Source organism: Micropterus salmoides, unplaced genomic scaffold (genome assembly GCF_014851395.1).
Source record: "Micropterus salmoides isolate LMB-PRFRI ecotype aquatic unplaced genomic scaffold, ASM1485139v1 Ms_hic_scaffold_17, whole genome shotgun sequence".
Lineage (NCBI taxonomy): Eukaryota > Metazoa > Chordata > Actinopteri > Centrarchiformes > Centrarchidae > Micropterus > Micropterus salmoides.
Genome location: NW_024040817.1, coordinates 17,567,208 through 17,593,896, shown reverse-complemented (window position 1 = coordinate 17,593,896; position 26,689 = coordinate 17,567,208). Strand labels below are relative to the sequence as shown.

General features: G+C 42.0%; 1 protein-coding gene across 1 annotated transcript in view; it reads right to left on the bottom strand.

The window, feature by feature from the left end:
- jarid2b (jumonji, AT rich interactive domain 2b) overlaps positions 1-26,689 on the bottom strand; it is a 106,169-nt gene that overhangs the window by 26,102 nt on the left and 53,378 nt on the right. The window contains exons 3-4 of the mRNA XM_038723980.1: positions 22,981-23,101; positions 8,900-9,123 (exon numbers count right to left, since the gene is read on the bottom strand). Of these exons, the coding sequence (XP_038579908.1) occupies positions 8,900-9,123; positions 22,981-23,101 (345 nt within the window). The remainder of the gene's footprint in view (positions 1-8,899; positions 9,124-22,980; positions 23,102-26,689) is intronic.

The window sequence follows — 26,689 nt, the reverse complement described above, 5'->3', positions numbered from 1 at the left end:
TGATGTTAAGCCTCTGAAAAATGGGCTGAATTTAACTAGCCTGCATTACGCTATGCAGGGTACTTAAAATCACACAGTGAATTAAGAATTATCCAAGCCAATTATTTAATTAGTGCTCTTATTTTGGAGGGTGCTTAATACTTATCTTAGATTTTACACATTCAATACATTAAGTGGCTTCATAAAAATATAGAGATAAAACAAGTACGAGGACACCAAAATAATTACATTTTCTAATAGACTCACACAAGGGATTTATCTTACACATATTAGAACAAGTCAGAAATGAGCAGCAAAAAGGCACGAGGACTTCACGAGGTCTCTAGTTTGACGAGTTAGTTTGAGTTAGATGAAAAAGAATATGCTCAATCATTAGCTCATTATTGATTCATGTAGTATAACCCTGCACTGGAGCGGCTATGGACTGCTGAGTAACTGTTTAGTCACCTGCCTTTTGTAATCCATGTGTGTGCAATATGACACACAAACACATTTACACTGTAAGTGGACAATGGAGCTCGGCTTGGAAACACTAAACATTTGAGTGCGAGTGTGTTTGTGAGGATATACCCTGACACCCTAACTAAGCCTGGGCTTTCCAAAAGACAAAGGAGAGGACATGGTGCAAGGCTTAACTGGTGCTAACCAGTACCATGCAGACCGCAGTACTAAAGGATTCTCCTTTCAATAGCCTTCACTGCAGAATGAAATAAGGGTCCTTAGGGGACCTACGGTTATCACACGTCACATCACATTTAGTTTGAAAGTTTCAATTTTATACTCATATCAAAACTTTTCCAAACAGTAAAAACAGAGAGCCTGGTAATAATAAATCTTGTTGTGCCTTGGATCACACTTTTCACACAGCATCTCTGCCAGTTTCTAATTATCTCCTCAGAGAGAGGGAGAGAAAATAAAATCTGAAGTGGCAGCAGATTTCCTGAACAGATAATATTGGAAATTTACCTGCACCTTTTGACTTCTAAAGCAGGTATGTAGGGCACAAAGTAACTGTTCAACAAGAGTGAAATATAGCTTCTACACAAACCAAAATGACCCACATGGTGAGGCCTTTTTCTCTGCAAACAGGGGTGGATTCTCAAAGAAGCACTCACAACCCATGCCCGGTGTGTGTTTATGTTGTGGTTTCTTGGCATACAGCATCTGGAGTGGAATACAGACAATTGTAGGTGGCTGAACCCGTGCAGCAATGCCACTTTGTAACAAAGTACAATTTTCTGGCTTTCAACCAGTGGATCAGGCATCAAATGTTGGGTGACTACAGCACACATCCCAGCCAACAGATACAGAACGCCACACACATGCACCTAATGACACACACTCACACACACAAATGAACAAACACACCGCGCAGAGACCTCGTTTATCTTGGCCACAGAGCAAACGCTCCTCTTAGACCAAACAAACACGCACAGGCTGCACACACAGGCCCAATCAGCTTCTAATGACTTGCTTCATTAGCTAAATGGCTGTAATTTACTGCCCTGAACAGAGGTCAGAGGGCCACTGACCACAGGGGCGCCCAGGGACAGAAATAGAGGGGGGAGTTTGGGTTTGTTTGGGGGTGCAGGAAAGTGGAGACAAACTAGTGAAAATGTTCAATACAGCAGAGTGAGTATGTGTGTGCGCGCCTTTATAGTACTTACAGCCCCCTCCAAAAGTAAAAGGACATACCACCCTTTGGATTAGACCACAGTATTCTTAGGTGAGCAAAAGTAAAGGAACAAATAACCTTAAAGTAAATAACATTTTAATATTTAGTGCATAACCCTTGCTTGCAATAACTGCCTCAAGTCTGCGACCCATCGACATCAACCAACCTGTTGCATTCTTCATTTGTGATGCTATTCCAGGCTTTTACCACAGCTTCTTTCAGTTCTTGTTTGTTTCGGGGTGTTTCTCCCTTCAGTCTCCTCTTAAGGAGGTGAAATGCATTTTCTATTGGGTTAAGGTCAGGTGATTGACTTGGCCTGTCTAAAATTCCACTTTTCCACCCTGATGAAGTCCTTTGTTTTGTTGGCAGTGTGCTTTGGGTCATTGTCCTGCTGCACGATAAACTTCCTCCCGATTAGTTTCAATGCATTTCTCCGTAAATTGACAGACAAATGTTTCTGTAGACTTCTGAATTCATTCTGCTGCTACCATCATCAGTTACATCATCAATAAATATTAATGAGCCTGTTCCAGAAGCAGCCATGCACGCCTAAGCCATGACTTTACCTCCACCATGCTTCACAGATGAGCTTGTATGCTTCGGATCATAAGCAGTTCCTTTCTTTCTCCACACTTTGGCCTTTCCATCACTTTGCTAGAGATTAATCTTGGTCTCATCAAATCCATAAGATTGTGCTCCAGAACTTTTGTGGCTCATCTCTGTACCTCTTTGCAAATTTTAATCTGGCCTTCTGATTCTTACTGCTGATGAGTGGTTTGCATCTTGTGGTGTGGCCTCTATATTTCTGCTCTCTGAGTCTTCTTCCAACAGTGGATTGTGAGACCTTCACCCCTGCACTGTGGAGGTCGTTGTCGATGTCACTTACTGATATTTTGGGGGTTTTCTTCACAGCTCTCACTATATTTCTGTCATCAACTACTGTTGTTTTCCTTGGCCGACCTGTTCGACGTCTGTTGCTCAGTAAACCAGTAGTTTCTTTCTTTTTCAGGACATTCCAAATGGTTGTGCTTGCTGTGCCCAATGTTTGTCCAATGGCTCTGGTTGATTTTCCTCCTTTTCTCAGCTTGACAATGGCTTGCTTTTCTCCCATAGACAGCTCTCTGGTCTTCATGTTGGTTTATCCTCTTTAACAGGAAATGCAGTCTTTATAGGTTTGAACCAAGGATGAAAACTTAGACTAGTCATGCAGAGCAATTTAATGTTTGGACAATCAACCTAAAAGGCAACACCTGGGCAACAAGGACATCACATGTTAGTTAATACTTTTGCTCACTTGAAAAATGGGTGGGTTCAAACAAAGGGTGGTATGTCCTGAGTTGTTTAACACATCTAGATGTGAATACCACGAAATGAGAGCTGAAATTCTGAACTCTTGTCTCATACTCATCTTTTGATCTTTAACCCAAATGTCTTCAGTGAACAACAAAAACAAAAGGAATTTGCCATACCATTCCAATACTTTTGGAGGGGACTGTATATGAACCGGTTTAACAGGATAAGGTTCCAGATCTGGGAATAAATTTAATTCATTTATTTTAAGTTTCTCAGAGGTATGGTATGACTATTCAGTTTCTACTCGTATCAACAAAAGAGGAAGAGAGACTTTAAAGCAGAAAGAAGCAGGCTGGTAGAAACCAAGGGACAGACATCAGACCAATGTAACAGTACAACTGTATCCTCTAATATATTCAATATCCCCAAAATAAGACTGTCTAGGATATTGAAGTGAAGGAGCTAGCCTGCCAAATGGATATAGTGGCCCAACACTGACCACTGGCATCCTGACTATGGGAGCGGCTGCAATACCAAGAGACCCCGAATCCATCGGCTCCTAGAAACACACACATGAATACACATACATATACACAGAAACATGATGAAACACAACTCTGTCCTTCTCCAGGATCTCCAAAAGGGCTTTGAGCCCAATCCCCCAATTACATCTGCTTTTCATCCACCTCATTCCGACTGCAGACAAATCATAATTAGGTCTGAAAGAGTCTATTAGGATTGTCATTTTTAACAGGGCTCTTGGGGAAGGGGGACATAATTACAAACCCTCTTTTCTCTGGCTACCCTTCTTTTGTCCCTTTAACTGGAACTGAAACAATGAGGACAATTTAAATAGTCAATCAGGAGGGTTTAGCAGCCATCAGGACATGTGGACGTGCTGACTTAAGTGCCACATGTGTGCACAGGAAGTATGAGTGCTGGTTTTAAGGGAAGGTCAGATAGGAGAGACAAATCTAGGTTCTCTGGCAGGGAGAGGAAAAGTTATCTCCTACAGCTGAGCTCTGCCAAAACTGTTCAGTCACTAGAGGAGAAACAGAGAGAGAGACTGAGAGGATTAGGGATTACGTCTCCAATTGACATTCCTTGATGTCAGCAAAACCATTAACCCCACAAACAGTGGCTCTGCTCTTGGAGGAGAATGCAGAATCAGTCAGTGTTGCTGCACCGACTTCTGCACGACATCATGAGTGACAAGAAAGTCACAGCTCTACGCAAACAGTTTCCATGCTTTAATCCAATGGAAATCATACATTAGAGAGAGAGAGAGAGAAAAGTACCTTATCCCAGAGGGAAATTCAGTTGTCACAGCAGCAATGCACTTGAGAGACACATGAGTGGCTGTCGGACTTGAAATCCTACTCCCAGGAGTGAAAATGTGCTTCTAGTTAAGCAGGATTCTTAGACAATAAAAATATCATCAAACAAAATCAAATCTAACAATCTAGCTACAAAGATAGAGGTCCCAAGCACAATTCCCAGGATTGGCAGATTTTTCTTCTGATGTGAAAAGTTCACATTTGTCTCACGTGTAAGCACATACTAGGAATCGGAGGTCTTTGGTTCACTAGGTCACGGCTGGGAGGTTATGCAAGCAGAGCAGAGAAACTGGCCTCACTGAACCGGAGGGGGGGGGGGGGGGGGGGGGAGAGAGAGAGAGAGAGAGAGAGAGAGAGAGAGAGAGAGAGAGAGAGAGAGAGAGAGAGAGAGAGAGAGAGAGAGAGAGAGAGAGAGAGAGAGAGAGAGAGAGAGAGAGACTATGCTGCTGCTGGCAGGCATGGAAGGCAGCCCAGAGGGTCAAGAGGTAAACACAGCAGTGGTGCACACATATACTGCAAAACTGGCACACAGACACCTCACATGAAAACAAATCCGGGGGGGGTGTCACAGTCCTGGAAATGAGTCTTATGTAACAGACACATTTCCAGGAGTATATGTGCACACAGTTATTAATTTACTCCCTAATCTATTCTTATCTCATCTATGTCAATGTGTATGCTGTGCGTGTGTGGGTGTGTGCATGTATGTGTGTATTTGTACCTCACTGAGAAACGCTCAAATGACAATAACTGACAATTCCTGATATCTAATGTTGAATATTTTAAAGATGAATGCTTGCTCAGAAATGTAAATATCAGAGAGCAACCTGTGCAGTTTATGTCCATGACAGTAATCATTCCTGAAAAACTGTGCTATTTACTGAAATTGGGGGATATCTCAATTTGAAATGAAACCCTTGGATGACTTGGAAAACCTGGAGCAGGCCAACAGCGAGTACTTTTATCTAAATATATTCTACCATTTCATTCTGCTTCTCTCAGTGCTGCCCCCACCCTGCCAACAACCGCACTACACCCTCCAGGTTACCAGAGGCAGACAGAGCCAGAGGCAGACTGTCTGGCTACTACCCAAATGGCTTTCTCCATGGATATAAACAGCCCAACTACAGGCCTGGACCACACATAAACACCATTCTGAGAACACAGGCAAGGAGTGAGCACTCAGTTATGTGTGCGAGTGCGTCTGTGTTTGCAGGAGAAAGATGAGCAGTGAGATAAATACAGAATACAGGCCCTAGACAGTGTGGGTGGTGAGCATACATGGTGTGCATCCTTCTATACAGTAGACAGAAATCGTGTTTTTCACTTCTCTGTCCGGTTACTCCCACGTTGCATCAGAATAATCGGGCACCCCTGCTCCCCCCCGGAGGAATTAAAAATAACTTTGTTGTCGGATACAGCAACAACACCACCACCACAAGCAGCCAGCCAATTCATTATCGTGGAGAAAAAGAATCCCAACAGAATAAGATGTTGTCAGTTACGAGCTCTGATTGGATTCAAAAGGTAACATGAGTAACATGCAGAATGATTGAAATCACAACTAAGTTTTCCAAGTACAGACTGACACAAGATCCCTGCTTTCACAACATTGTTTCTATTCCCCCCCACTTTGCCGCTTCAAACCCTTCATGTTTTAACTGCTTTTATGTGGCTGTCAGAATGAGTGATGGATAGAAGCCTTTTGGGTGGATGTGTAATGTTTACCAGATAAGAACAGCAAACACTGCAGTGGGTGTGTGTGTGTGGGGGGGGGGGGGGGGGGGGGTGTATGGATGTGTGTTTACACACTGAACGTTTGACCTGGGACGAATCCAGAAATCACCACTGATGTGGTTTTAGGTAGAAAAGACACCAGATGTCCCCTTATAACTTAAAAAATAAGTCAAAATCAAATTGAAAAGAAAAAATTAGGGAGATAGTGGATATGCAATTTCCATTATAGAGAGATCCTGTCAGAGGCATTTTGGTAGCAGACTTGAAGCAGCCTAATGTGTGTGGTGGTCAGACCACCAGTGAGACTTGTATCTGAATCTTAAAGGGGATTGGGGTTTTCAGACAATATCAAAGACTTGACTCCCTTTGAAAAGATTAACACGGTTGTCCTTGTGGGCTGTTTCTCGTCATATACCCTGGATGCCGCATGTGCGCAGATATACACACACGATGGCAGGGCACAAAGGAGATGAGCAGAACAGGCAACATCAGTGGTGAGCATGGATTTGCCCTCGCGCACACGCTTGAACACACACCCACAACCTCAAGGGCTCTGCTGACATTCTCCCATGTCCCTCTCTTGGTAAGGGTCCCTGCATATGGGTCATATGAGAGGCCAAGGGGAAAAACAGTAGAAGAAGCCCGACACAGGAAAATGTCATCCTTGCTGCATGGATGCCACACACACACACACACACACACACACACACACACACACAGCTAAACTGGGTCTATAAATACAGCGGTAAAGCAGGGAGCGGCAGAGTGGAAAAAGCCCAGTGGAAAACCATTCAATCGTTAGCTTAGCAGGCTAGCTCTAAAATTAGCCTTAGTAGTGCGGTAGTGCACAGCAGACCTTGCGCGCACACACACATACAGACTAGAAATGAGCTTGCAAAGCACCATTCTTAACCTTAATTACAAAAAGGAAGAAAGCAGCAAAAATGAGTCAGGACCAGCCACCTCCACCTCATTAGTCTACTACTCCACATGTAAGGGTGGGGTTAGCTTAGCACCCAGAGCTCAGAATAATCTCAACTTCAAAGTATATAGGACATTATATCATTAGCCTATGTACCATCCTGGCCTATATATGCAAATCAAAGCCCCTCTTACCGGAAAGCTTCAGTCAGTTTTAGCAACCTCCAATTATACATTCTTGAATGAGCCCTGTAAGGTTAAAATGACATCCCATAATGGGAGTAATCTCATCGGAATAGCAATGTATAGCCATCACATCCCAACAGACTTGAATCTAAATGTGCCTCTCCTGAGTCTTTAGCCTACTTTGTGAGATGGGCAGAGGTTAATAATAATGATAACTGTAAATTAATCTAAAGTGATTCGGTTCTGTCTTCAAAATGACTTAATTCTAGTTGTGAGCACATGGTGGGTGGAATATTTGACAAAGGTTAAACGATAGCGAGAAGCCACGGCCAAGGTTATTTAAGAAGATGGACCTTAACTTTTTAATTGCATCACTCCCTCTCCTGAAGAAAATGGATTATTTAAGACAGACATGAAAGTAAGGTAAAGCGTATGATTTATTGAAGTGTATAAGGGTCATTGTACTTCCTTACATCTCATGTACACCACTGTACCCTCACTGTTTCTTACTGACTGAAGAGCAGTTTTGCAGCCATTTTTTATGGATGTTTTATAAATTTTGAATCTTAAATATAAGTTTTCTGCATGCTCAGATTTAGAAATTACAGTGTTTTGAGGTGCTGAAACGTGGGTCTTTGTCTTGTTAAATTATGTAGAACTTTCTGTAGCAGAAACTTGCAGTGACCTGGCAGTGTACTCTCCTTCTCTGTTGGCCAGTGGAGCATAGCTCAAAAGTAACATGAATCCCTAACTAACTCTGGAGGAAAATAGAAGTTCTTGAGTTAGTGTGAGTGTCATTAGTTAACTTGGTTTACTGTATACAGGCTTTATATGCGTTTGTGATAGTGTCTTTGTGCCTCCATTTGACCCATATTGTTTTCCCTGTTAAGACATTCCCAGTAAACAATGCCGCTTTGTCTGGCATGGCAGAGCTGCATGCACACACACAAACTCTAACTCTGCTGCTAATTACTCTGCCTTGGCTTTAACAGTTCATTTGACATCGAAGGTGCTACATAGTGTCAATGAACCTGTGTAGTGTTTGTACTTTAGGGTGTGTGTCTGTGTGAGTACTATATGCACAAGCAGCTGTTGTGGTGGAAGGTGATGGGCAGGGTGTTAAAGAGACAGATCGTTGTTGAAAGGTAGGAGGGGGAGATGTGTAAGCTGATGAAATGCAGGATAATCTTAGCCTTGGGCGAGTACACAGTTATTTGCAGCATGTGTGTGGTTTTGTGTGTGTGTGTGTATTGAGTGAGTGGGAGTGATCAAAACCTGATAAAATCTAATATATGTGCTCTTGAATTGCTTAAATATGCATCTTTATATGCACGTGTGAGGGTCTAAAATAAAAGATCAGAGCAAAGTGTTTAACTACAGCTCAGGTTTCCCTTTAGACCTTTATATGAGAGGAATACTGGGCTGCACATACTGTATGACAGGTCTTGGAAATGCTTGATCCTGATATTTAGCAGTTATTGTGTGTATTCATAAATTTGCTATTAGAAGCCTACATAGTGCAGGCCTATACAAAGACAGCTTAACAGTAGCAAAACATTGTCCAGACTCAGAGGTAATCTGTAGCTTGGCTTTCTAGCATAAACCTGTGTCCTGGACCCGTATAAAAATATTTTTCAAAAACTAATATTACAGGAAGTCATATCTGCAGCTTTCTTGTACACCCTCCACGTGTACCACTGGTTACCACATGTAATTATGTCTCCATCCACTCCGTTCTACTGTGTCTTACCTCTGAGGCAGAGGAAGGTGAGGAAGTCCTCCGTCTTGGGCTTGCGCCTGGACAGGTCCTGAATGGAAGAGGACAGAGATGAAGCGGAGAGCGATGAGAGGGATGAGGAGGGCACAGTGGCCAGGCCCGTGTTCAGGCTGCCTGGGTCTGCAACTTTGACAGGCGTAGTGCTGGGCGAGTTGGGCTGCGACTGGGCAAACTTCCTTTGGGCCTGGAGCCGAGGTCTGACAGGGAGAGCACAAGAAGGAAAGGAGAGAGTAAGTTACTGATATGTATTATTTAATTACAATTGAGCACACACGCATCTACTCCACAACAGCAGGCCACCACAACAAGGAGGCAGGCATGACTGTTTGAGATAGTAGGAAAGTTAATACATATATACACACACACACACACCTCAGCAAAAGACAAAGCTGATTTAAAGAAACACACTTTTGCTCTTTTACATAGATGCACAAACACACATGCACAGTCTCTCTATGGCTGTTATCTCTCTTTGTAGATAGGATTGCTAAAACAATTACCCTGTAGTGAAGAACTGATCACCTTTGTTCAGTGAGTGGGTGTCCATCCAGTCCATCATGATAACTTGGATGTGCTGACACCCACACACTTACAGGCTGTCATGGTCATTCAGTGAGTGTCATTTAATTTTTTTACATGAGTAAATTATACAGTGTGCGTAGTACCAGCCACACACACACAGTTCCTATTTTATTCCTGCTGAGAGTGAAAGATTATTAAAGCAGAACCAGTGGTGCCAAGTGATAATAACCAAATATACAGGAACTGCCTGTGAAAACAACCACACACTGCCAGAGATCAACTTAAGTTTCTTTCCATCTTTCTCGTTTATTTCTTTCTCACTTTCCACAATCTTCCTGCTTTTTTCCTTCCCTCCGCCTCTATTTTGAGCTTACTTTCTTATGTGGTGCACAGAACCTTTGAGATGTGTCTCTCATTTTTCCTCTCTGCTTGTATCTTTTCTCTCTTTATTTCACAGTGTGTGTCAGTGGGCGCGAGGGAAGAGGAGAATATTAAAGAAGTGGATATCTGAGAGAAGGCGATGGACTTGCTTGTCACACCGCCTCCCTCATACGCAACACACACACACACACACACACACACACACACACAAAGAGGCCACATGAACCAGCAAGTGGCCTCAATCGATTTGGGTGTGTATGTGTGTGCGAGAAAGTGCGCTATGCTAGAAATGTTGTGGAGTAGTGAAAGAAGCAATGTGATATCCTGGTATTATTTGTCAATTTGCCGCAGACCGGATTGAAGTAAGGGAAGATAGGATCATGTCTGGAGAACACCCACAATGCATTTGGTGCACTGAAAGGTGCTGAGTCCCGATTACACTTCAATCAGAGAACAGCACGGTGTCAAAACGTGTCAATTTCCTGCCATGAAATGGGTGTAAGCTCAATATGTGGGAAATTGAGAGATGATTGCACGCACATTGCTAAAGCGGCGCATTTGGACGTAAGGTGTGAGAAAACTGAACAAACGTTCGCACACGCCCAGTTTGTTTACAGTCGAACACTAAGTAAACAAAAGCCTATGACTGTCATTGGCAATCTATACGCTGGAATTCAATAGTACACAAGAGTGATTTACAGCATTTACACAAATATAATTTGGCTTTGTTTTAGAATTTCCAAAATGTCCATCATACTCGATTTAAAGCATTTTCTCCCTGCACACACAAAATGCAGACTTTTAGTCTGCAAACATATGTGGCAGTGAAGAGTTTAAATCACTAATTTCACTAAGGTCTTCTAGTGCTGCCTTACTTTAACCTTCAGTTAAAAGCTAGGTGCGTACAGGAGGTACTGTTTTCCCCTGGTATTACTGAACAAAGAACATGACTATTCAATACGCAAAACAACACAATGGGGACAGGTGTCGCTTCACACAAGGCTGTGATTTACTTGCAAAATAATGAGAAAAAAAGAGATAGCGAAGGAAGGTGGTACATGGGTGAAAGAACTGAGATACAATCAAAGAACGGAAGAGAGAAAGAAAGAACTGATAAGGGAGAAGCTGAGAAACTGTATCTGGTTGCCAACCTGTTTAAATGCAGGATATAGTAGTATAGGGTAGTTAATGAAAGAGAGAGAAAGGGTCATAGAATATGAATGGGCACGACAAAGAATGACAAGTATATGGAGATGGAAAAAGGAAGATCAGAAAAATGATCAAGAAGAGGAAGTGCAGTGAATGAACCGATGAAAGGAGAAAAAAAAACAAAAACAATCAAAGCCCATTCAAGGCCAGTTACAGCAAAAGAGTGTGATAAACAGCTGTGAGAGGTAAAGCACGATCCTGTGCTTCACACGTCCACATCATCTACTCTACACTTCCACATACACACACATGCAAAGACAGAAAATACATACACTTGCCTCATGAAACATTTACCTGCTCAGTCTGCACACACGCCAAAATAAAACTCCTCTTTAGTTGTGACCAATAGGGATGGAGACTGCAGGGCACATTGACAGAGGCAAGTATAAGTAAGGTAAGTAAAGGGACGAGGCCAAAGCCAGAGAGTGAGATGAAGTGATGGTAGAGTGGGCAGAAAGGGCCGGTGGGAGGGTGATGTGCAGAGGGAGGTTTGAAGGGGGGGAGGTTCGCATGACTGCAAGACTGGGTAATGTACAGTGTGAGATGATAAGATAAGTTGGGTAGAGGAAGGAAATGGAGAGACGAGACACACACAGTATACACTGAGATAAATGCAATCATAGTTGGGTATACTTAACCACAAATACGCGACTACATCCATTTTGGAATTTCAACATAGTGCATGCTGTACAGACAGACACATATACATATATAGGACTATCTTGCACATAAGCAGAGACCTAACGCAGCATTCAAGTTAAAAGTATAACTGAAAATTACAATAAAAAGGTTGACACAACTTCAAACCAAGTGCAGGGATATTATATTGTAGTTACAAGTTACTGTACTGTAACAAGGTGTAACTAGGATTTAAACTTTCAATTCAACTTTTTTATTATTGTGTGGTCAGTGTATTTTTGTAAAATTTCAGAACAGTTCTTTGTTTTTAGTACAAAGCTATAAACAAAAAGATTGCCAAGACTTCACGGCCTGTTCGCTGTAAAGTCTGTTACCCAACACGCCTGGCCAAATACAGAGCCAGGAAGCTTTTCTATATCTTGTTTTATATATTGGCACAGCCTATAATTGACAGCACTTCTGATTCTAATTGATATACTGGTTCAAGTGCATTCTCCGTTGTTCATCCATGGTCTTTCCTTTCTAATATCCTTTTCATATATTTCACATAACATCCTCCTTTTTTCCTACCCTATCTATTGATTCTTTTGCCCACCCCTCTCTGCAAAGCTTGCAGTGTCAGTGTGAATGTACTGCATGAGTACACGCATGCTTGTACACTTTAATGGGCCTTTAAGGGACAACTGTTTGTTATACCCACTTGTTATCACACTCTCCTCACACCTTCATATCAATAGTAATTTTATATCAATAACATTTCTTAATGCGCGCAATGCTTTCACACAGACACGACCATGGCCGTGTGTGAACACTTGTATGCTGTGAAGCTGCCGCTGTGCTAATCCACTGTCACCCAAACCTGTCCCGACATCTTATAAATTCAATCGCCTGCTATCTAATATCGCAGAGGAGGGAGCAACTCAGACTAAGCTGTGCTATGAACACTTTCTAAATAGTAAGCGGAGAAGCAATTGAGCTCTCCACAAAAGCCTATTTGGTAAGCTAAACCCTGGATAGGTTCATAACTTAACCCTTCGATGAATAGGATCCTATTCAACTGTTTAGAAAGTGGGAGAGGGGGAATAACTGACACACAGGCAGCATGACAACAGAAATGAAGCACGAGCAACTGTGCCAAAGAATGGGGACAGAGAAAGACGAGCTAATAAAGCAATGTGCTTACTACATCCTGTCTAGACAGTCAACCAGTGCCTGTTTAGACAAGCCTCAGGTTTTCCTGGGACGATCCTCAGTTATCTGTTACCCATTAACTAACATGGGAGCAATGCTGGGGGTGCGGGGGCGACCAAATCTCTACTAACTGCACAAAGGTCTCTGTAATTTACATTTCTCTAAGCATTATCAACTGCTGCTTCTTTCTATATTGCTAGAGTGAAAGCAAAGACATTGCTAATAAAAAGGTAATAAAAACTGATGCAAAAACAGTAACAATTATTTGTATTGACAGAAGGTTTTCTTTTCGGAAATAGTGTTCAGGTGGCAAAACAGAAGTACCGTTATTATCACTGATTTAGAGTATGAAAAACTATTTATACTAACATCTAAGAAATTCATCCAGAGTCCTCTGAAATTAACACAAACACACACACACACACACGAGTACCAAGGACCAGGTAAATATTGAGAAATCAGCATGGGAACAATTTGCAATGACATGAGTGTTTTTGTAAGTGCTGCCACGGCACAACGGCTGAGTGGTAACACAAGCCTCTGATTTAGCCCTCCGTCTGCCCAGAGGGCTGTCTGTGTGTGCAAGCCAGGGTACACTATGTTCCCGATGCGTCTTGAACTATAGGATACTCATTGGTATGGTGCAATGGTACATAAGTGAGGCTTTAAGTAAGTTAAAAATTAGACTGATTAACCTGATTGAAGGAGAGTGAGAGGAGAGCTGGAGAGATGCGGGGAAATGAAAAGAGGAAACAGAGATCCAATAGCAGGAGAAAAAGCAAAAGAGATTACAGCAGGATGTTCCCATTCATCCCTTTCTAATCCACCTTTCATCCATCCCTTCCTCCCTCCATCCCTTCCTGCTACCCCCAAGCCATTCACCCTTCAAAGGGCTGCTCTAATGTCTAATATTACACATACCACCGTAGCTGCTAGAGCAGTGATTATCTATGAGGGAGACGGAGTGAGAAAACTTGACGATAGCGTCAGCTAGAAATCCTGGGAAAGACTACGTGTCAGACGAAGAAGAAAGGGAGAGGATAAATGGCCATTTGTGATTTCCCTCTAAAACATAAAATTAAGTTAGATTAAAAAATAGGAAGGAGGTAGTGATGAAGGGACAGAGGGACTTGGACAAAGAGAAAGATCAGCTAGTTTAACGTACTTTACCACTGTGGTCTGGCTTTCTGGTCTCACTGTTCACGTAGCACAGCTGTGACAGTTGACACACATCCCACACATGCACATGGACCCTGTCAATCAAAGACGGTGCAACCTCTAGCTCTCTTCTTCAGTCTCCATCTTATCAACACCCCTCCAGTGAAGGCTGTTTCCACACTGACTGCACTCTCTACCAGCCCCAGGGACGTTTATCAGTAGTAACTGACCCTCACCTCTGATCTCTCCCAGTGGAGGGAAGCCAGCAAAAACAGAATTTATCCTTCACAGTCTATCAATAACTCAATAACCCTCAGAGCAGGAGAAGAGTATCAACAAATAGAAACCTCCAATCCCAATTGGCTCCATATATCATCACCGTCAGCCAAAGCACAGAGTGCAGAGTGTAAGAAACTAAATGACTAAGCATGTGTGTGTATGGAGCTGACAACTGATTTATAAAACCGCATATCAACTAATTTGTGCAGAAAAGACTTATAATAGATGCAAAGGGAGATACTTTAAATGCCAGTAAGGCAGGAAAAAAAGTAGACTGAAAAAGCAGTCTCCCATGCATCTTTGATTTATTAAATAAGCTGTTGACTCAGCATATCAGCATGTTTCAATTCTTTATGTACATTAAATATTGATGAATGGAGACCAATTTGTACAAGTACAAGCAGAGGGGACAAACAAAGAGATACAAACACTGTTGAGACTTGAACTTACATACGTAACTTACAGTAGGTTCTGGGTGACTCTGTTTTAATTGCCCTTGGAAAAACACTTAGTGTGAAATCTAGCTGGAACAAGTAACCAACACCAGGTTCCAAGACTGTTTTGGATTCTAAAGTTAGACATGAAGCCTGATACTCAGGTGTCAATTCTCTGATTATACAGGCATTTAAACTCAGATTCTGCTTCTCTATTAGTTTTACATTTTTCACCAATATAGCATCAGAACTAAATCATTTAATTCATTACGGGATAGAATCACACACCGAATAACTGAGCACTTTAATGTAAGCTGGCATTTAATCACATGTGTGTCGTGGTCCCGAGGTCACATACTGTACACTACGTCCCTTGTAGACGTTGCCTGGGGGCTTTACAGCGGAGTCTTGGCTGTTACAATGTGTGCTGCAGTCACTGTGCGGTTTAGTTTCAGACCTTTGCTGTACCACTTTAACCTGATATTTGGATAAGGCCAGCAAGTGGAACATGAGCTAGTAGTCCCTGTGTTGATGTGTGCAAATGTGTCAGCCTCTGACTTTTAAAGCACTCTGCACTCTTAATACTGTGAAGTTCTTAGGATGTGAGTAGTCACCAGCGATGCCAGAAATGCAACATTAAATTGGAAAATAAGTGTATCTTAATTGCATCCATTCCAAAACTCCACACATACAGTGAGAACAAGACCGACTGAAAGAAAGGCAAATAGCAAGGAAAGAAACAACCGATTCAAACAGCTAAACAATTATTCTCTGCATTTAATTTCCTTCAACTTTAACTGTTAGACTGAAATAAACTGCCAAAGGATACTACAAACATATATTGAACATATATTTGTTTGAATAATTGTTTATTTGTATATTTTGAGTGTTCTTCGGAAATCTGAACTATTTCAGGAAGTCAGAAACTACTTCTATACCACTGTAAGTAATCCTCAAGCTATATCGTTTCAAAATCTGGCTACTATTTCTCAGTCTTTGAATCAAGCTGAGTCTTGAGCTTGTCCACAGCGTGTCCAAAGGGTTTGATGGATGCTGGCATGAGGCTGGGCTCGAGTCAGACTGTGTGTCCCCCCCCCCATGGTAAAGGTTATTGTGTGAGGAGAAGAGCACTGATCCAGAGTCTGTATCTTTGGGGCTTGTATGAATTGGCTCCAGATGGCCCACATGGTCCTGATAAAAGACTACCTCGCTGCAGCTGGCTCTCTTGAGTGTATGTGTGCGTTTGTCGTTATGCTTGCGTGCATGAGTCCATTTTGTCCAAATCAGACCAACATAAATGTACATGTTTATGTGAATAAGAATGAAAAGTAAATGGATGTTTATTTGCAAGGATGAAGCTTCACAAAATGTGTTTAATCAATGTCTCTGCCCACTCATCTGTGTGTGTGTTAGTTATCTGTCTGTTCAGATAAAATCCATCAGCAGATAAATAAGTGAAAATAAAGTGTGTGGACGCACGATGACCACAATGTAAATGACATCATGTGTATGTGTGAATATGAGCATTAAAGCATGTGTATTATATCTTGTGTTGCATTTAACAAGCAGCCCAACTGTTAATTCACTGTGTACCTTTTAGTTTGACACATTACAAACTAAAAAGCTCTAAGCCTGTATATCAAATGAAGAAAATGTATCAGGTGGCCTGTACTGACGTTACTTCTTAGCCTGTAGGGAGCAACTACCAGGGTTGAAAGTGCATCATAATATATTCAACCTGAGTTTGCGAAACCCAACACACACCCTAAAAATGTATGATGTGTGGTTAGTGTAAACAGCTGTAACGGAACGCTCACCTTGCTCAATGTGTTTATTGCTTTTCTGTCTCCATGCATTTAGGGGAGGGATGGCACTGCAGTGAACTGACCCACTGACCTTCACATATGCCAACAGCCCCTGTATAGGCCCCAGTCACATATACACTGAGCATGAGCGCACCAAACACAAATAAACACAATCATTAGTCAATGAGCCAAGGCTGCTGAGTGGACAAATACGCACAGGAGTCCACTCATTGCTATATTTGACTGAAAAGTACACACATGGTGGTCCACTGGAACAGGCCTTAATAACCATGATAGCAATATATATACTAAAGTATTTCTGTATATTTTGGCAGCAAGTGGTTTTAACGCTCAACTGCTGTGTTGTTGACATCAAGATAAATGTGAGTGTGTTATTCAGAGGTGTGATAGAGTGTGTGTCTGCGTGTGTGTGTCCCAGTTCAGCTGTGACAGCTATATGCTTCAAGCAGTCACAAGAACGCTAATATTCATTTGAGATTAAAGATATAGCAGGGCCTGTGTACATATTTAAATATAACCTTGGCTTTTCACTTGCCCCTCTCTCGTTTTGTTTTTTAACTGAAACAATGAGGGGGGAGATGGTCTGATAGGCAGATGTGGAGAGAAAAAGACATCTTGACAATAGATCAAGCTTTGCTGTATTTGTGTGAATATATAAATGTTATATTAGGTCAGACGGAAGTCTGCCATTGTCCCCTTTTTCACCTTAACTGCAGAAGTGGCACCACACTTAAGCTAAATGCCGAACACTCTAAAATAACATTAGATAACACCAATAGAGCTTCACCCACATGTAGCCAGAGGTTCTGAGTTTGTGGTAAATTACATGGAAGAAAAAAAAAAAAAGTAAAAATCTTTGTTAAACAGTATTTCCTGCTCTGCTTCCTTTTCAGTCATGGCCAGAGAAAAAAATAAAACACCTCACTTAAATGTAGGCTTTGTTAGCAGTCAAGGTCCACTGCTTAGGGCTATGTTACACCCAACCACGCCCCTAAACCTTCACAACACATGCTGAAACCCCATGATCTCTGACCTTGCAGTCCTCCTTAAATCACCCCTGGGAGAGACTGACCACAACCACTGTCACTACGGTTCAGTATGCTCTGTGACTGTCATACCAACGAGCCTGGCTCTTTGGCGTTGCGGTCAAGTTGCATGTTTGGTACCCTGGGTTACTGCTCTTGCCTTTCCGTCACAGACTTGAGGCCTTGGGGCTAGAGACAAACAAAAGATCTGGGAGAAGTGGTGTATAGCAGGGCTCTTTAAAGTATCCGGGTATCCTGTGGTAGCCCTTTTAGAACTAAGCAGACAGATTTGAAAGAAGTTGAAGTACAAATGTACAAAAAAGCATGGCGACTTAAGCACTAAACACACACAGCTCCCAACTAATCAAGCCCTCACTGATGTGTATCCAATTTACAGAGGATTCCCAGGTTGAGACGATAACACTGACCCTGCCAATGGGTCACTGCACTCTGCAGCGGAGCTCCTCTTGCTACACTTTTGTAACTTGTTTTTCTTTTCATGCCTTTAATAGCACAGCAGTGTGTAATGTAGGCTGCCTTTGGCTTTGTCCAGCTATATTTAAAAAGGAATACTTTCTGGCGTTTACTGGAATCGCATAACTTGACATACAAGGTTTATGCTTCTCTTTGAGAGGTGCTATCTCATTCTAAAAACAAACAAATTTTAATATACTGGTACAGTATTCTGAGTTATCTTAAGAGCATGGTTTACAATAGATATTTCTGCAGCTAAAAAACAAACTATTAAAAGACTTTTCTGACTTTAGGATGACTGCCCCAACTGCTCCGGATACAAAAGAATAACAGTGACAGTAAATCCTGTGAACCATTTAGATTTTGTTGTATTATGCCACAAAAAGCACCGTGCCAACCAGTTTTAACATGGTTAATCTGTGCGGCAATCACAGCGCTTGCACTTGTATTTGACAGTGATTATGGAAGTGAGTTTTTGCGCTGAGTGACATTATGCACTGTGGTGGATGGTTAATACTGCTTCAGCCTGCCATTTCAATGGAGCGGAAGGCTTTAATAAAGCTGCAGCGAGGCAGCGACAATGAGAGGAGAGTTTAGAGGAGCTTTTGGAGGCTGACATGCTGACATGCAGGGGTGAGTCACTGACAGAGGAAGAGAGAGGCAAACAAAGCCACAATTTGACTGCAGAATCAAAAGATGCTATTCTAGTTGGCTGGCTAAAGCACACTGACTATCTGTCTAGCTTTTTAATATGCTCAATGTATGCCTATTTGTTTCTGTATGCGAGTACTCCACTGTCTGTGAATACAAGATTAGGTGTTAGTAGTACAGCTGCATACAGGTTCCCTCACAGTAACATTTAAAGTAAATCAATAGACACATTATGGCCCTCTATTAAAACACACACATTTGCAGTGTGTGCGTGCAGACTTACGCGCACATGCATGTAATCCTTCATAAATGGAAATGGTGATTATACATTACTGACAAGAGTCCTTGGTTACGCTAGACAAGACAAGTGTGTGTGTGTGTGTGTACACACTTGGCATTCATTAAGTCGAAACAAAACTAGCGGCAGCAGCTGAGTGTGAGAGTGTGTGTCTTGGCTGCAACAACAGACAGAACAGATTCAAAGACAGCCAAAAGTGGGGTTCAGTGAAGAGAGAGGGGGGAAGAAAAAGAAAAGAGGAACAGAGAAAGAGAGAACAGAGAAATGAAGTTGAGGTCTGTTTAAGAAGGCCACTCAACTTCTGATCCACACACACACACACACACACACACACACGTTTGCAGTGCTTCATGAGTTTGTATTCAGTTTTTTTTTTTTATAAAACTCACAGTTGAACTAATAGCTGAGTCGCCGGGGGCAACGCCATGAAAACCTCTTGTAAGCATTAATCAGACGAGCTGAAACAAGATGCATCATGATCTAATTTTTCAGGTTTATAAGATAATAAAAATTCTTGATTCTTAAATAAAGATGAAGTGCTCAAGATTTTTTAGAGGCCATAAAATGACCAGATTTAGCACAAATTAAAAACCAGAATTCCATGCCTACATGCTTCAAAGTATAAACTATCACAGCACAAGAATTTCCTGATCATTGAAAAGAAAACCGCACAGGATTTATGTTTACATTGTACCTGTGAGAGCAGTAACACTAAATTAAAATACTTAATACCTAATAAATCATTTGCTCATTTCATTTATGACTTTACAAGATTTACCAGATGCTGACTAAATGCCAAAACCATGACAGCTTATTGGAGAAGGCACTTCTATAACTCAACTAAGACTTCCTTCAGGGACATCACAAACATATTCTATTCAACTGCAAAACAAAGGAGGACAACTGTAAACAACAACAAAAAAAAACATTTCAAATCATAAGCAAAGAATAAGGCCGTAGTCTTAGCTAAGAAAACAACTTTATGGTAAAGACCATTTAAAAGCCTGTTCTGAGACTTGTCCTGACACCTTAGAGACTGGCAAATACACAACAGTCTTCAACCTAAATGTGGGAGAGGAAAAGAGGTGCAGGCGTATAACTAGGTCAGTAAACCATGGCAGTGAAGATGAGACTGTGCTGGGCTGTGAGTATAAGTTTGTGTGTGTGTGTGTGTGTGTGTGTGTGTGTGTGAGAGTGTAAGCAGGGCCCACGTTTGGCAGGGGAACCCCATTTGGAGAATATAGTCATGCTGGTAGGAGAGGGCTACAATGAGCTGGCATGTTTGAGGGGATGTGCTGCCAGTCTCTCCAACAATCTCAGGAGCATGGGAAGGCAAACACAGAGTTGATCTCAAAGACTTCTAAAGGGGACCGCTTCCTGCCAAAAATCACTAGCACCTGTCCTTCTGTCTCTGCCTCCCTTCCTCTCGCACTCTTGTTTTTTCTGCTGCTCCTCCCAGTCTTCCCCTCTCTGTCTACGCTGTCTCCCTTCATCCTCTCTCTACAGTGTGAAACTTTTTCTTCACTCAAAAATTGGAAGCAGCTCCGCCAGCGCTACTCCCCCTCTGTTTTGGCCAGTGCCAGGTGTAAAAGCTCCTGGCATCATCTCAGTTAGTCCTGTTCAAGAACAGTGCAGGGCCGCCATGCCAGGGCACTGGAGTCATCCTTCACACATGAAGCATGCATACACACACACACACACACACACACACACACACACACACACAAAAAAGCTTTTTAAAGAGGGCATGAGGCATTGCCAAGCACTGGCTAGGCTTGTGTTTCATTAGCATCAGATGGAGAGGCTTTCTTCATTCAGTCCTGCCGTGTGTATTTGTGTGTGTATGTGTGGAGTGGACTAATCAAAAACTACGGAGCAAGCTGGCCTCCAACTGAACTCAACTCACAGCAGCACTACAGGCCATCAGAGCAAGAGAGAATAAAAGTAAGAATGTCCTTGTTATACGTTATTCCTTAAGTGCTTTTCTTTCTCTGTTGGTAGAGAGCAGAGAGTGTTTATGGTTTGCCATAATATAAGCCAGAGGGTCAGTTTAACTTTCATTTCCATTAAACACTTGCTGTTGTCAGTTAGGCAGTACAATTATTCTCTCAGTGTACACTACAAAGTCCTTTATCCTGTCTGACTTCAAGATCACCTATTACTAGCATTCATTTTTACAACTTGCAAAGAAAGAACTTTTTTTTATTTATTTATTTTTTATTTGAATGTCTACAAGATCTCTAACGTTTACATCACTGTAACAGCCTCCTGAAAAACTTTCATTTCTTTTTATCAGCTGCTTCAGAAGCCAGGTAGATGAAAGCTTGTAATGGCTGAGCTCAGATTTGGAGGTTACAGTATCGAATGACAGCTAGGATGACTTAGGCAGGTGTTTGACACGCAGTGAATGGAGCCTGTATGGGCTGCTCATTACAGAAGGACATCTGCTGCTGTCCAGCCCCCAGACTCCGCCCCCAGCTTTACACTGATGCTTTGATGCGTGCGTGCGTGCGTGTGTGTGTGTGTGAGAGAGTGAGTGAGAGAGAGACCAGCGGCAGAACAAAAACACACAGGCATGCACCCACGCTCACACACACCTGCCATCTACAGTAGAATGAGAAGTAAAAAGAATAAAATGAGAAAAAACAAACCAAAAAGATTTATGCTTGCTGGTTTGCAACACAAAAATATAAGCGTGAACGTAATACTGCACTGTGTTCTGTATTATGTTTGTGTGAGCATGTGGTTTTGTGGCAGAGGAAAAACATCACACCAGCCATTCTAATCTGCTGTACACTCTATAGAGCATAATTATTTGTAAATCATATTTTACAGCTTGTGATTTCAAAATCTGCTTCATACTAAACGCATTAGAATCACATTTTCCAAAGAACCTTTATTCCATTTTCCAAGAACATCTGTCTTAGAGGGAGAAATGTTTTGTACCAATCTCTCTAAAGAATGACTTTTTTCCCCCCCTACAGACAACATCCATTTCAATAATTCACTTGTGACATAAATACCTCCTTTAAAAAAATGACGCCGTCCGGAAATTGACAGCTTATTGTAGTCCGCTATTAAAAAAAATTTAAATTAATTTTAATTTGATTCATTTGGAAATGCATGGCAACATTCCTTTAAATGTTTAATTATACAGTAAATGATTGAAATGGCATGGTGGTGGTGGGGGGCTCATTAAAAGACCTCTGCGCCCTTTACACAGTGGTACTATTTACACTTCTGTTGACTACCATCTTTTACTACAGAACTAATGGGCAACTTGCTCTTCTCCAAACATTTTACTGTGCACACTTGAGTGTGGAAAGAAGGGAGAGAAAAGAAATAAGAGGGACAAGAAAGAAAGAAATGACAAAGAGGGCATGCACTACGTTTATAAATCAATGCAATGAACAAAGTAGCACTGAAAGATTTTGAATTGATTTTGCCGGGGTTGCTGCTAGAGGGGATACATGGGAAGCACAGAGAGGCAGAGAGAATGAATTACACAGAGAGAAATGGAGCAAATGAGGGAGAGAAAAAAAAAAGAGGAAGAGTGTGTGTGTGTGTGTGTGTGTGTGTGTGTGTGTGTGTGTGTGTGTGTGTGTGTGTGTGTGTGTGTGTGTGTGTGTGTGTGTGTGTGTGTGTGTGTGTGTGTAAAAACAGTGTAGAGAACTTGAAAGCAGCTGGTATCATGTAGCAGCTTCGTAACCCTCAGAGCTCAGGAAATTCATCACAACTAAGCGGCACTTACAGTCAGTACCGTGTGCAAAGTTTCTCATCACTCTCACACACCCTTGCGATATCAGCAGCAGCCGCCGCCACCATTGGTATAGACTGGCATATACAGACCCCAACAGGCTCACAATTCTACTCCAATACAAGATTCAAGGCTCTATAAAGCTGTTTGATGACCCTCACAAACAGGATTAGGAAGCTTACACACACACACACACCCCCCCCCCCTCACCTCTTCTTTGCAGGACCGTCCTCACCGTACTTGCTGCTCCCATCCAAGCCCTGAGAGCGCCCATCTTCTTTGTGGCTGCCCTTTGAACCACAGCCTTTCAGCTGCCCGTTAGCTAGGGAACCTGAGGAGAGAAGCACCAAAAGGATTAACTAGCAAATATTTTTCCGACCACCTGTGAGAAACCTTCCAACACCGGCATGGTCCTTTGTGAATATTTTATGACCCGGGGAGCTTAATATTGCGTAAAAATATAGTCACTGGGGAATAAACTATGTTTCCATCTGACAGTGTTGATAAAGCCCACGGTTTTTGATTTGATGCAGTGGAGAGGGCTGAAGGCAGAGTAGATACATTTCTTTTGATAACATTATCGTAGGTCTGCTTTATCTGACAGCGTGGAATGCTCAGAACATGGAAAACAGAAGAGAGAAGGGGATGAATACAGAGGAAACACAAATTACTCAAGCATCTCAAGTGTACAAACACGCTGAGCCCCTGAGCCGAAAACAATGCGAAGATATTGACACATCCAGTCTATCCAGCGAATGTGACAAACTCACACACAGTCCTTCACATCATGTATTGCCACATCTATTGCAGCATCACAGGGGCTAGTTTTGGAGTGAGGGGAGTGTCACTTATTAATTTTCCTGTCCACATTTTCCCTTGTCAAATGTAGCTGCTGTTCTCCGCTGATGTATGCCCTTCAAAAAGGATTAAAAAAAAACAAAACAAGCCCGAGGCAGAGAGAGAAGTGAGCAGATATTGCTGGACTTGACATTCTTAGTGAGCCCAATTGACAGAGCCCTAATTAAATATTTAGTAAGCAACGGAGACAAACAAAATAAGCCCCCAGACAGATTCTTAAATCAAAAGAAACAACAGGCACCGAGAATTCAAATTAGGTCAAACAGAGGAGTGGAAGTCAATAGTAATTAAGAGAGACAACCAAATTAAATAGATATCACAAGGCTTGATTTCCTCATGGGCAGTTCTTGCAATTCTTGGAACGTGTCATACAGGCTTTGCCTGATTCAACAATAGCTTGTGAATAAGCAAACTTATCAGGGAAACAACTGGGGAAGTTTAAAGCTTTGCAGAGTTATTAAAAAAAGAAAAATGAAGAAAAGAATGCGGGAGCTGCCAAGGAGACTGTAACCGAACGGAGACAGAGAGGCAGTCGCATGTTTAAAACTGCACCGCGCTTGCCAGTTGAAATATCACTTTGCAGAGTTGAAAGCTGAAGATGTTTATCAGAGAGTGAGCAATGCGCCAATCAAACATTTGACATTGACAATAATTAATCACATTTTATCCGTTTTGACAAGTATTCGTGCCTGACTGGACTTTGGTATGGCAGATGGTTAAATTAATCACATTCATTTTTGCAAAAACAAATGATGACTCACTGATCATTTAAGCTGCCAGTGGTTTGTTTAACCAAGACCACTAGTAAAATCCTTTCATTCACCTTTCCAGTGGTATGTAATTTTCTCATTGGCTGAGGGATTCTTAGTTCATTGCCTTCCCTGCACACCCAGTGAAATTCCATTTGCCTGACGCTTTGGTAGTATATGTCACTCACCCTGCACCGCAAACTCATAATAGTGGGTGTCAAAAGGAAAATAAATTAAGATAATAATGATGAGTGGCGCACAGGCTAGGATAAGTGGAAACGTGAACGATACCCTGTTAGCGAGGAGGCTACTGTTGAACAAGCCCAGGCATTGTGTCATCTAACAGATAGGATGGGAAGGGGAGAAGTAAGATCAAATGACAGTGTAGGAGACAGGATGAAGATGAGCATTTGTGGAGCAGGTAAAAGGAGTTTCCAAACATATGTTTTAAGTGAGATTTATAAATGTGCTTTGGGCTGAATGAGCACACGCAGTCACACTTTATCATTATTGCATAAAGACAGGCTGCAGGTTTTTCTCCCACACGCAGGCAGGTCAATACCTGAAAGCGGAGGTACAGTCAGACATGTATCGTTGTGGTCAGAAAGTTACAAGCGTCGGCGTGATGAGTAAGGCCATTACACTGCTGGCAATGCTTTATGTTGCCATTGGAGTGCCTCCAAGTCTATAGGCCAGGGGTGAATCACTGCCTTACAATGTCATGGTTAGCACGAAGGTCTTACATAAGTGTGGCTTGAATCAACCAAGAGGTTCACTTAAAACCCTTTCAAGTTTCCTCTTTCAAGCAAACGTACAATTTCATAAAATTAAAAACACTTCATATGGCAAGAGAGGATTCAATTAATCTGCATCTGTGACAGATGTTCGACCTTTTTAGGATAAATTCCAAAGATTGAATACAGATTAAGCAATTTGTTTTCAGTACTTAATTTGTAACCATGAAAAATAAATTGTTTAATGGAGACATTTGGATGAACGGATTAAATTAATTTAAAATTAGTTGAGGCACTACAAGGAGGAAATGGTGCAAAGAGTCTGATCACTTGGACGATATGTTTTGCCAGTGAAACTTGCACCAGACCAAAAAAAAACAAACAAAAAAGAAATAGCTCATTAACTTTAATTGTGCTCAAAATGACTGACGCATGATGTCCCCACAGAATGCAAACAAACAGGCAGAGGCCCATTTCACAGCCCCCTCCCCCCTCCCTCCCTCCACCCCGCATCAATTCTCCCCCATTCCTCCAAAGAGCTGTTTGACATACGCTGGTCGCAGATGAATGCCCATCTGAGGGGCAGAGCTGGGAATCCAGGGAAGGCAGAGGGCTGGGTATGGGTGGCTCTGGCAGACAGGCATGGAGCCAAAGGTGGGTGCCTAAACTCAAGCTCATCGTACCGGCGGAGGCCTACGACAAGAGGCTGGAGTAGAGGAGGAAGTTAATACTGGAATGAGATGGGGCAACGATGAGGGGAATGCTAGTTTGCCGATGCTCCTATGGGGAAGTTTCTAATCAGATTTATGCGTGCTTAACTAAGCTCATCGCAATGTTCACCTCAAAGTCTCGAGAGTGCAGGAGGGAGTGAGCAGAGGTCCATAGCGCAACATGGCATATCACAAGGCTGAGGAGCCCATTAGTGTGAGCCGCCGTAATAAGTGGAACTACAGCCGAGCAGTCATGCCACAAGAAAGAATTTTCGTGGGGGCAGAGACTGCCCTTACAAACACAGGCTTAATGTGAAAATGACTTCAATGCCATAACTTATATACAGGGAACTGTATGAAAGATAAAAGGCTCACTTGTTCTTACATCAGCACATATGTGGTAGTTATTTGTCTTTTGACTTCCTCCTCATAAATTAACAATTCTGTGCAATTTGCAGTTGAAATTCTAATGTTATACAAGACTTTATTCTCCCTTTCCCTCTTGTTTACAAGAGCACTATAATGCTATTTCATGCCCTTTGTTCAAGAAATCGTTTGTGCCTGTATACAATTAAAATCGCGGGATAATATAAAAAGAAACAATGGGTAGTTTTATTTTAGGGAAACTCCCCATGGTATCCATTCCCAGACGTTTTTCAGAGCAGATACTAAAATTGACTGCCTGGCAAGAGGATTTTAAACAGCCCCAAATATACTGCTCTTCCTTCCAAAATTGGACCTAACAACAATGCATGACACTTACCACAAGCCAGAACAAAAGCATACAACAATGTGCCATTCAGAAACATAGCATCTGCTTTGTGTAGTTCAAGGCTGTAAATCTGAAACTTCAAAAGGGAAGGATGGG